General features: G+C 44.8%; 1 protein-coding gene across 18 annotated transcripts in view; it reads right to left on the minus strand.

The window, feature by feature from the left end:
• rims1a (regulating synaptic membrane exocytosis 1a) overlaps nt 1-12,323 on the minus strand; it is a 72,855-nt gene that overhangs the window by 28,923 nt on the left and 31,609 nt on the right. For 15 of the 18 annotated variants that reach the window (XM_071380605.1, XM_071380610.1, XM_071380622.1 and 12 more), the window contains 5 exons: nt 10,086-10,333; nt 5,084-5,805; nt 560-600; nt 310-420; nt 39-138 (listed from right to left, as the gene is read on the minus strand). In XM_071380605.1, coding sequence (XP_071236706.1) covers nt 39-138; nt 310-420; nt 560-600; nt 5,084-5,805; nt 10,086-10,333 — 1,222 coding nt within the window. The remainder of the gene's footprint in view (nt 1-38; nt 139-309; nt 421-559; nt 601-5,083; nt 5,806-10,085; nt 10,334-12,323) is intronic. The other 3 variants (XM_071380606.1, XM_071380621.1, XM_071380603.1) reach the window with 2 other exon arrangements.

Raw genomic sequence — 12,323 nt, forward strand, 5'->3', positions numbered from 1 at the left:
ACTGACACACACCACACACACACACACTCTGTGCATACCTGCTCGAAGGTGTCCCACGATGTCGGCCAGACTGCCCTTCTTGACTACAGTGATGAAGGCTCCCAGTCTGCCCGCCTCTGTGACCCTTCCCCCAACCACCTGAGAAAACACATGCACACATACACACAAACACACACACATAGTCATGTACACACACATGCACGTACACACACACACACACACACACACACACACACACACACACACACACACATACACACACAAAAACAGTCTAGCCACAGTGTGGTTGTGTCTGGTGTGAGCTCTGACCTTCAGCCCCAGCGGTGCTCCGGCCTCTTTGGGCATAGCACTCCTCTTGCTCAGGGTGATTCGGCCAATTAGATGGTCACCCTCTTTGGACGGCTGCCATGTCACAGGATGCTGTGAACAACACTGATTCAATCAGCAGCCTGGGAGCAAACACATTACCCCTCTTTCCCTCTGTCTCTATCTGTCTCATTTATACAGACACAAACACACACTCACTTCAACAGATAGAAAAATAGATTCGGTCACTTACATGCCACACAGTGGGGTCCGGCGGGTAGCACTCCCAGTCCCCTAAATGAGAGAAGAGATCAACTCAAACAGGAGAAGAAGACAGAAGGAGACATACACACACACACCCACCCACCCACACCCACCCACACACACACACTCACCCACCCACACCCACCCACACACACACACTCACCCACCCACACCCACCCACCCACACACACACACACACACACACACACACACACACCCACACACACCCACACACACACACACACACAAGGTGTATACACTGCACATACCAGCTCAACTACCACTATACACAACAGAGCCAGATCTGGACCTCCTTCATAACAACTGTGTTTACAGAAGCAGGACAGAGTTCATTGAATATTTAGCTTCACTTCACCAGAATCACCCAGGACTTGACGACCTTCTCCTCTTAGAGATTGAGAAAGAAAGAGAGTCTACACGTGATGTATGTTTGTTGAGCTCTTCATGGTTGTTGAGCAAACTTTCACTAGAAAGTCTAGTTAAACGAAGGAAATATACGACCTCACTACTGTTGTACTTACGTACGCCGTAACGCACCTACAAACTAAAAGTGTGTGCACATGCAGTCACAGAATGATTTAAATGCCTGAACACTCCTCCTGTGCCAACTCAAGCATCTTAACCCGCCTCGGTCCAAACTAAAAAAGGAAACATGGCTCGCTACTGCACTGGTATGTTTAGAACTAGTTTTGACAAATCTCTTCTTCCTCTCTCATATGATCTATTAGTCATTAGAGAGCTTTGTCTGGTTTCAATCTAGGTTGGCATGTGGAACAAATGGCATGAAATTAAAGCAGACTGAAGCCTATTCTTCTCAATGCCGTGTATACAGTAGTAGACTATATATTCAAAAGTATGTGGACACCACTTCAAATTAGTGGATTTGTCTATTTCAGCCACACCTGTTGCTGACAGGTGTATAAAACCAAGCACCAAACCATGCAAACTCCATAGACAAACATTGGCAAAAGAATGGCCTTACTGAAGAGCTGAGTGACTTTTGGATGCCACCTTTCCAACAAGTGACTTTGTCAAATGTCTGCACTGCTAGAGCTGCCCCGGTCAACTGTAAGTGGTGTTATTGTGAAGTGAAAACGTCTAGGAGCAACGACGGCTCAACCGCTAACAGGACCGCCGAATGCTGAAGAGCGTAGCGCGTAAAATGTATCTGTCCTCGGTTGCAATATTCACTACCAAGTTCCGAACTGCCTCTGGAAGCAATGTCAGCACAAGAACTGGTCGTCGAGGTTTCCATGGCCAAGCAGCCTCACACAAGCCTAAGATCACCATGTGCAATGCAAAGAGTTAGCTAGAGTAGTGTAAAGCTTGCCGCCATTGGAATCTGGAGCAGTAGAAACACATTCTCTAGAGTGGTGAATCACGCTTCACCATCTAGCAGTCCGACGGACGAATCTGGGTTTGGTGGATGCAAGGAGAACGCTACCTGCCCGAATGCATAGCACCAACTGTGAAGTGGAGGCATGGTCTGGGGCTGTTTTTCATGGTTCGGGTTAGGCCCCTTAGTTCCAGTGAAGAGAAATCTTAACTCTACAGTATACAATGACATTCTGGACGATTCTGTGCTTCCAACTTTGTGGCAACAGTTTGGGGAAGGCCCTGATTAATTGGAACACCGACTGTAAGCCAGGCCTAATCGCCCAACATCTGTGCCCGACCTCACTAATGCTCTTGTGGCTGAATGGAAGCAAGTCCCCGCTGCAATGTTCCAACATCTAGTGGAAAGCCATCCCAGAAGAGAAGAGGCTGTTATAGCTGCAAAAGGGGGACCAACTCCATATTAAACGCCCATGATTTTGGACTGAGATGTTCGACGAGCAGGTGTCCACATACTTTTGGTCATGTTGTGTAACTACCTTCTCCTTCTAGAAAATGTGATGTATCTACAGAGTTTACAAAAAAATAAGAACACCTTCCGAATATTGAGGACCACCCCCCCCCCCCCCCCCCCCCCTTGCCCTCAGAGCAGCCTCAATTAGTCGGGGCATGGACTCTACAAGGTGTCGAAAGTGTTCCACAGGGATGCTGGCCCATGTTGACTCCAATGCTTCTCATTGTTTCGTAAAGTTGGCTGGATGTCCTTTGGCTGTTGGACCATTCTTGATACAGACGGAAACTGTTGAGCATCAAAATCCAGTTGTGTTGCAGTTCTTGACCCAAACCGGTGTGCCCGGTACCTCCTACTACCATACCCCGTTCAAAGGCACTTAAATGAGTCCCTCCAGGATTCCGCGATTCTGCGATCGCATAATTCAATGCAAAATCAACCAATCAGCTCATATTATGTGAGAGCTCGCAATTTTGACCAATCCCCACACTTTTAGCGTATAAAAGGGTCAAATTAAAAGCAGGTTTGTAATTTTGACCAATTACTGCACTGTTATCGTGGAAAATGGCCCAATCCAACCACACGTCAACAACATTTTTCCCCCCCTGGTCTGTCGGCGTATTCATGTGCGAAGATGATGGCTGACTGTTGATGGCTGACAGGCAGTACAATGAACAGAAATCAATCTCATTTGCCAACAAAAACAGCTAACGACCGTGCAAAACAATTTCCAAATGTTTTTGGAAACTAGAGAAAGTCGACAATTAACAGTCCTTTTGAATCAGCAAAGCACATGAGAATGTCAGAACAGTTCCCACATCAGCGGCAGACCACCATGACTGAAGTGGTAGCAGGGAAGACCGTGGCAAGCGCTGAAAGAATCAAGGTGAGTGGCGTTTTGCTCCGCTAACCTTGGCTTTAGTAGGGTGGTCGGCACTCTGCTCTCCCCAGTCCGTCTATGGAGAGCGCTGCTCAAAGCACTGAGTACAATTTGTCAGCTTTGCCGTTTTAAACTCTTGTAAAACTTAATACGGATCATAAAAACACAATCTCAAGTATTTTGAAGACAAATTATTAGAAATATCGATCCTCAAATTGAAAGCGATTGATCAGCTTTGAAAAAACATTTGAGAGAGAGAGAGAGACACAGAGAGAGAGAGAGAGAAAAAAAATATGGGAGGTGCATCTCGTGTTGATAGCAAGCCCCAAGCCTGATGGAGAGGTGTGAGTGGATTATGACAGAGCTGTTTGTTCAGGAAAATAAACACAATTGAGCAATTTAGATGTTACTTATTGTTTTTGTTTCATGTATTCTGCTTAAAATCGTCCTAAAACTGAGCACATATGACTTTATTGCTTTATATGAAATTAACGTAATAAAAAAAACATTGCAAAATGTATCGCACAATTTCAGAAAATCTACCCCAAAATCAAGCATTTTTGGCCTCAGAAATCACAAAAAGATACACATACACACACACACTATCCCTGTCTCAATTGTCTCAAGGCTTAAAAATCCTTCTTTAACCTGTCTCCTCCCCTTCATCTACACTGATTGAAGTGGATTTAACAAGTGACATCAATAAAGGATCATAGCTTTCACCTGGATTCACCTGGTCAGTCTATGTCATGGAAAGAGCAGGTGTTCCTTAATGTTTTGTACACTCAGTGTATCCTAAACATACAGGATAACAGAGTCTGACTGTCTAGGCCTATAGTTAGTACTGTAGGACATGCTAAGGTAAATAGCTAGGACATGGCTAGGTACAGGGGCATGGTTAAAACTAACATTAGTAGTCACATAGCTGAGACGATGTTACAGAAGCATCGAATGTTATTTCCAATGGCTCCAGGGTTGCAGTCTGTCCTAGCTCTGTCAGCCAGGGTCACATGTGGTCAGGGCAGGGTAAACCTATCCTGAAACCCTCAGGCCAAGCAACGGCCAGAATATCATATACACAAAAGCGCACGCACACAAGCGCACGCACACACACAATGCCGTCACACACGCACGCACTCAACAGCCAAACCCATATCGCTGAATAATGTTAATGAACATGTTTGCTCAGGAGAAAATGATCTGAGATCAGGTACAATGATTACATTATATGTACACTATACATTAATATATAGACTCCAAGAACATTCTTCCACATTAAGAGACGATTTGTCAAATACCACTATCCTTCATCTAATAATCTCATAAGAACAGCCTATGATTACCTGTAATAAAGTAGAATGCGACCTCGAGTTTGGAATGTTACAATGAAGAAAGCAGACTGAGCCTGAACAGCTCACTAGTCACTACTAGTTACAATCACCTGCAACGTGTGTGTGTTAAAAGGTGAGCACACACACACACTTTCTCACACCATGAGAGAGCCCTGTGTTTTAAATTGTGCCCAGCATGTCTTCTAAACAAGAGAGTGCACAGTCTTACTACACACTCGTACCTCTTTCACTGCAGTGTGGGATGCATACAGTATCGGTAAGCTCTTTCACGGAGTGGGAGGAAGCTGGCCCTAGCAGCTGATCTGAAGTTAGTGTTGCATTGTGTCCCTTCATGGTTATGGTTAAGATTTGGCGAGGTTAAGCTGAACCTAGATCTGTGTCTATGTGAAACTTGGACTCTCTCACCTCTCTTACCTCTCTCACCTCTCTCACCTCTCTCGCTGACACTCTCAATCTCGGCGTCCTCACAGCTGCTATACTCCGGCGTGGTCCCTCCCTCTTCCTCTGAGCTGCTGACAGATGTCTGTCTCTTCCCGGCACCGCCACGTTTTGACTTGTAGGGCCGTGGCGGGGGCGGCCGCAGAGACTCTGACTGGTCCGAGCTGAGCGAATCATTGCGCAGCATGCTCTCAGCCTTCTCCCGTTTGGACCGGCGCAGGAGGGGATCCTGACCGGGTCCGGGGCCTGGGGCTGTCCCAGGAGGCTCCCTGAGTTCTGGGGGCTGGAGCTGTGGAGGGCCGAGGCCCTGTGGCCCTCTAGTGCCCCCCACCACCGTCCTCTGGCCCAGCATAGCCTCAGGCTGGCCCCCAATGCCCCCAACACTCTCAAACCCAATCCCCATCCCAACCCCCCTGCCTCGCCCCTGGGGCTGTAGAGGGTGCCTGCCCCCTAGTGGCTCCACTGGCTGGGCTAAATGTCGGGGGGCGTTGGGGTCTATGTGGTAGCCCTCCTCTGTCCATCGGGGGACCCCCACTCCCACAGGGTCGTGTTCCAGAGAGCGGCCCTTACTCAGCCGCCGGCCCTCCCTCCGCTCCCGCTCCCACTGGTCCCGGTCCACTGACACCTGGGTATGGAGTCTGGGGTGACCCGGCCGACGCTCACCTCGACCTTTAACGTTCTGATCGCCCGGCTTTCTCCTGGTGGGTGAAGGAGAGAGAACGAGAGAGAGAGAGCGACAGAGAGAACGGATTAGGTGTATGTCAGTTTAGAGTAAGGTTTAAGTAGGTTAAAATAAAATAAAATTGTATTGGTCGAGTATGCACATATTGCAGATGTTATCGCAGGTGCAGTGAAATGCTTATGTTTCTAGCTCCAACAGTGCAGTAATACCTAACAATACAAAACAATACACACAAATCCCCAAAATAAAAAATAAATGAATTTCAGAACGAGCAATGCCAGAGTCTGGAATATAAATATATACACTGTATTCGGAAAGTATTCTGGCCCCTTGACTTTTTCCACATTTTGTTAAGTTGCAGCCTTATTCTAAAATTGATAAAATTATTTGTATCAATCTACACACAACACCTCATAATGACAAAGCAAAAACAGATGTTTAGAAAATGTTGCCAATTTATTACAAATAAAATACAGAAATACCTTATTTACATAAGTATCCAGACCCTTTTCTATGAGACTGGAAATTGAGCTCAGGTGAATCCTGTTTCCATTAATCATCCTTGAGATGTTTTTACAACTTGATTGGAGTCCACCTGTGGTAAATTCAATTGATTGGACATGATTTGGAAAGGCACACACCTGTCTATATAAGGTCCAACAGTTGACAGTGTATGTCAGAACAAAAGCAAGCCATGAGGTCAAGGAATTGTCCATAGAGCTCCGATACAGGATTGTGTCGAAGCACAGATCTAGGGAAGGGTACCAAAACATTTCTGCAGCATTGAAGGTCCCCAAGAACACAGTGGCCTCCATCATTCTGAAATGGAAGAAGTTTGGAACCACCAAGACTCTTCCTAGAGCTGGCTGCCCGGCCAAACTGAGCAATCGGGGGAGAAGGGCCTTGGTCAGGGAGGTGACTCTGACAGAAGCTCCAGAGATGGGAGAATCTTCCAAAAGGACAACCATCTCTGCAGCACCACCAATCAGTCCTTTATGGTAGAGTGGCCAGACGGAAGCCACTCCTTAGTAAAAGGCACGACGGCCCACTTGGAGTTTGCTAAGAAGCATCTAAAGGACGGACCATAAGAAACAAGATTCTCAGGTCTGTGGCAGCATCATGCTGTGGGGATGTTTTTCAACGGCAGGGAATGGGAGACTAGTCAGGATCGAGGGAAAGATGAACGGAGCCAAGTACAGCGAGATCCTTCATGAAATTCTGCTCAAGAGCGCTCAAGACCTCAGACTGGGGCAAAGGTTCACCTTCCAATAAAACAACAACCTTGAGTACACAGTAGAGGTCGACCGATCATGATTTTTCAATGCCGATTCCGATACCGATTAATGCAGGACCACAAAAAGCCAATACCGATTAATCGGCCGATTTTATATATATATTTTTGTAATAATGACAATTACAACAATACTGAATGAACAATGAACACTTATTTTAACTTAATATAATACATAAATAAAATCAATTTAGTCTCAAGTAAATAATGAAACATGTTCAATTTGGTTTAAATAATGCAAAAACACAATGTTGGAGAAGAAAGTAAAAGTGCAATATGTGCCATGTAAAAAAGCTAATGTTTAAGTTCCTTGCTCAGAACACGAGAACATATGAAAGCTGGTGGTTCCTTTTAACATGAGTCTTCAATATTCCCAGGTAATAAGTTTTAGGTTGTAGTTATTATAGGACTATTTCTCTCTCTATACCATTTGTATTTCATATACCTTTGACTATTGGATGTTCTTATAGGCACTTTAGTATTGCCAGCCTAGTCTCGGGAGTTGATTGGCTTGAAGTCATAAACAGCACTGTGCTTCAATGATTGAGCTGCTGGCAAATGCAGTAAAGTGCTGTTTGAATGAATGCTTACGAGCCTGCTGCTGCCGATCACCGCTCAGTCAGACTGCTCTATCAAATATCAAATCATATACTTAATTATAATTAACACACAGAAATACAAGCCTTTGGTCATTAATATGGTCAAATACGAAACTATAATTTCGAAAACAAAACGTTTATTCTTTCAGTGAAATACGGAACCGTTCCGTATTTTATAGAACGGGTGGCATCCATAATTCTAAATATTGCTATTACATTGCACAACCTTCAATGTTATGTCATAATCATGTAAAATTCTGGCAAATTAATTACGGTCTTTGTTAGGAAGAAATGGTCTTCACACAGTTCGCAACGAGCCAGGCGACCCAAACTGCTGCATATACTCTGACTCTGCTTGCACTGAACGCAAGAGAAGAATATTGCCTGCTGACATGAATTTCTTTTAACTACATATGCAGGTAAAAAAAATATGGATTTGTGTATTGATTTTAAGAAAGGCATTGATGTTCATGGTTAAGTACATTTGCGGAACGATTGTGCTTTTCTCGGGAATGTGCTTTTATTAAATCATCACCCGTTTGGCGAAGATGAAGTAGGCTGTGATTCGATTATAAATTTAACAGGCACCGCATTGATTATATGCAATGCAGAACAAGCTAGTTAACCGAGTAATATCATCAACCATGTGTAGTTAATTAGTGATTATGTGAATATTGATTGTTTTTTATAAGATAAGTTTAATGCTAGCTAGCAACTACCTTGGCTCCTTGCAGCCACAAGGTCCTTTTGACGCTGCACTCGCGTAACAGGTGGTCAGCCTGCCACGCAGTCTCCTCGTGGATTGGAATGTAATCGGCTATAATCGGCGTCCAAAAAGGCAGATTACCGATTGTTATGAAATCTTGAAATCGGCCCTAATTAACTGGCCAACCCGATTAATCGGTCGACCTGTAGTACACAGCAAAGACAACGCAGGAGTGTCTTAGGGACAAGTGAATGTCATTGAGTGGCCCAGCCAGACCCCGGACTTGAACCCGATTTAACATCTCTGGAGATACCTGAAAATAGCTGTGCAGCGACAGTCCTCATCCAACCTGACAAAGCTTGAGAGGATCTGCAGAGAAGAATGTGAGAAACTCCCCAAATACAAGTGTGCCAAGCTTGTAGCGTCATACCCTGCTCTGGCACCCCAATGGTGGAACAAACTCCCTCACGACGCCAGGTCAGCGGAGTCAATCACCACCTTCCGGAGACACCTGAAACCCCACCTCTTTAAGGAATACCTAGGATAGGATAAAGTAATCCTTCTAACCCCCCCCCCCCCTTAAAAGAGTTAGATGCACTATTGTAAAGTGGTTGTTCCACTGGATATCATAAGGTGAATGCACCAATTTGTAAGTCGCTCTGGATAAGAGCGTCTGCTAAATGACTTAAATGTAAATGTAAATACCCAAGAAGACTCGAGGCTGTAATTGCTGCCAAAGGTGCTTCAACAATGTACTGAGTAAAAGGTCTGAATACTTATGTAAATGTGATATAAATTTGCAAACATTTCTAAAAACCTGTTTTTGCTTTGTCATTATGGGGTATTGTGTGTAGATTGATGAAGGGGGGAAAACAATTTAATCAATTTTAGAATAAGGCTGTTACGTAACAAAATGTGGAAAAAGTGAAGGGGTCTGAATACTTTCCAAATGCACTGTATGTATATGATGGTGTGTACAGACAGTATGGACAGTATATGAATATAAAAGGTGTGTACAGTAGTAGTTAAATAGGATGAGCCTTGACTAGAATGCAGTATATACGTACACTGAGTAAACTGAGTATAAGAACACCTTCCTAATGTTGAGTTTGAGGCATGGCCTCTACAAGGTGTTGAAAGCGTTCCACAGGGATGCTGGCCCATGTTGACTCCAAAGCTTCCCAAAGTTGTGTCAAGTTGGCTGGATGTCCTTTGGGTGGTGGACCATTCTTGATACACACGGGAAACTGTTGAGTGTGAAAAACCCAGCAGCGTTGCAGTTCTTGACAAAAATCGGTATGTCTGGCACATACTACCATACCCTGTTCAAAGGCACTTAAATACGTTGTCTTGCCCATTCACCCTCTGAATGGCACAAATACACAATCCATGTCTCAATGGTCTCAAGGGTTAAAAATCCTTCTTTAACCTCTCCTCCCCTTCATCTACACGGATTGAAGTGGATTTAACAAGTGACATCAATATGGGATCATAGCTTTCACCTGGATTCACCTGGTCAGTCTGTGTCATGGAACTAACTGTTGTTCTTAATTGTTTTGTATTCTTAGTGTATATAGGAAGTATGTAAACATTATTAAAGTGACCAGTGTTCAATGACTATGTACATGGGGCAGCAGTCACTAAGGTGCATTGTAGAGGTTTACAGGTTAACCATTTGTGTGTTCATGGCCATGGCTTACGGCGGCTCGCTACGTGACCGGGGGTCCATTCCGGGTGCCAGTCCTGGGTCACCGGGGTGATTGGGGTCGAGGGGCCCCAGGGGGACTTGGAAGTGGGAACGGAGCTTCTTGTCACCGGGGTTCAGGCCACACATGGCCGGGTCACTGATGCCTGAGCCTAGACCTGGCTTCCCTGGACCTGAGAACCACTCCCCTGGCTTAGTGAGGATCTCCTGCTGCTTACGGCAGTTATTACACACCCACATCACCTGGAGGAACACAGATACTTAGATGTATTATATGGTTATTATACAGTTATTAAACATCCAAATCACCTGGAGGGAGAGGTTATAACACATGTATTACACAACCACATCACCTGGAGGGAGAGTTTATAACACAGTCATTACCCAGCCAAATCACCTGGAGGGAGAGGTTATAACACATGTATTACACAACCACATCACCTGGAGGGAGAGTTTATAACACAGTCATTACCCAGCCAAATCACCTGGAGGGAGAGCTTATAACACAGTTATTACTCAGCCACACCACCTGGAGGGAGAGTTTATAACACAGTTATTACTCAGCCACACCACCTGGAGGGAGAGGTTATAACACAGTCATTACCCAGCCAAATCACCTGGAGGAAGAGGTTATAACACAGTTATTACACACCCACATCACCTGGAGGAAGAGGTTATAACACAGCTATTACCCAGCCACATCACCTGGAGGAAATTGATACATAGAGTACTGCATTTGTTTGTTAAAATCTAAATAATTTACATGGATATAATTATTTAAAGGCCAAGTTGCTTTATCAATAGTTGGTTAGCAACTTACTTGGTACATATTGTATTGAATATCACATGAGAACAGCATTGTGTTGTGTATAGTGAGTAGCTATTATTATCACAAGTAATTAAGATAAGCACTGAGCCAATTTGAATAGCGACAGACCAACTGTGAAGTTCAGCATCACACACAAACTATGGCTTAGAAACAGACAGAGAGGAATCAGGGGGGACCCTCTGTTCACCAGATTCCATAAGACTCCCTGATGGCTCCTTAAAGAGAACTAAAATAAAACACCATGGCATGTTCCATATTTTCCCTCTCTCTCCCCCTCTCGTCCCCCTTTCTCTCACTCTCTCCTCCTCCAGATTGCTTTTGATTAAAAAGCCACAAAAGCCGAGGAGAAAACAGCCACACACCGACGCAGTTCTATTTATCCCACCATCCACCAGGCAGGCAGGCAGGCAGGCAGGCAGGCAGGCAGGCGCACGCACGCACGCACGCACACACACACACACACACACACACAAACGCACACACACACAGTGCTTTGCTGAAGATATCCACCAACCCACCGATTCCTGCTGCCAGACCTACAGTGGGGAGAACAAGTATTTGATACACTGCCGATTTTGCAGGTTTTCCTACTTACAAAGCATGTAGAGGTCTGTAATTTTTATCATAGGTACACTTCAACTGTGAGAGACGGAATCTAAAACAAAAATCCAGAAAATCACATTGTATGATTTTAAAATAATTAATTTGCATTTTATTGCATGACATAAGTATTTGATCACCTACCAACCAGTAAGAATTCCGGCTCTCACAGACCTGTTAGTTTTTCTTTAAGAAGCCCTCCTGTTCTCCACTCATTACCTGTATTAACTGCACCTGTTTGAACTCGTTACCTGTATAAAAGACACCTGTCCACACACTCAATCAAACAGATTCCAACCTCTCCACAATGGCCAAGACCAGAGAGCTGTGTAAGGACATCAGGGATAAAATTGTAGACCTGCACAAGGCTGGGATGGGCTACAGGACAATAGGCAAGCAGCTTGGTGAGAAGGAAACAACTGTTGGCGCAATTATTAGAAAATGGAAGAAGTTCAAGATGACGGTCAATCACCCTCGGTCTGGGGCTCCATGCAAGATTTCACCTCGTGGGGCATCAATGATCATGAGGAAGGTGAGGGATCAGCCCAGAACTACACGGCAGGACCTGGTCAATGACCTGAAGAGAGCTGGGACCACAGTCTCAAAGAAAACCATTAGTAACACACTACGCCGTCATGGATTAAAATCCTGCAGCGCACGCAAGGTCCCCCTGCTTAAGCCAGTGCATGTCCAGGCCTGTCTGAAGTTTGCCAATGACCATCTGGATGATCCAGAGGAGGAATGGGAGAAGGTCATGTGGTCTGATGAGACAAAAATAGAGCTTATTGGTCTAACTCCACTCGC

This window comes from Salvelinus alpinus, chromosome 32, assembly GCF_045679555.1.
Source record: "Salvelinus alpinus chromosome 32, SLU_Salpinus.1, whole genome shotgun sequence".
Taxonomy (NCBI): Eukaryota; Metazoa; Chordata; class Actinopteri; order Salmoniformes; family Salmonidae; genus Salvelinus; species Salvelinus alpinus.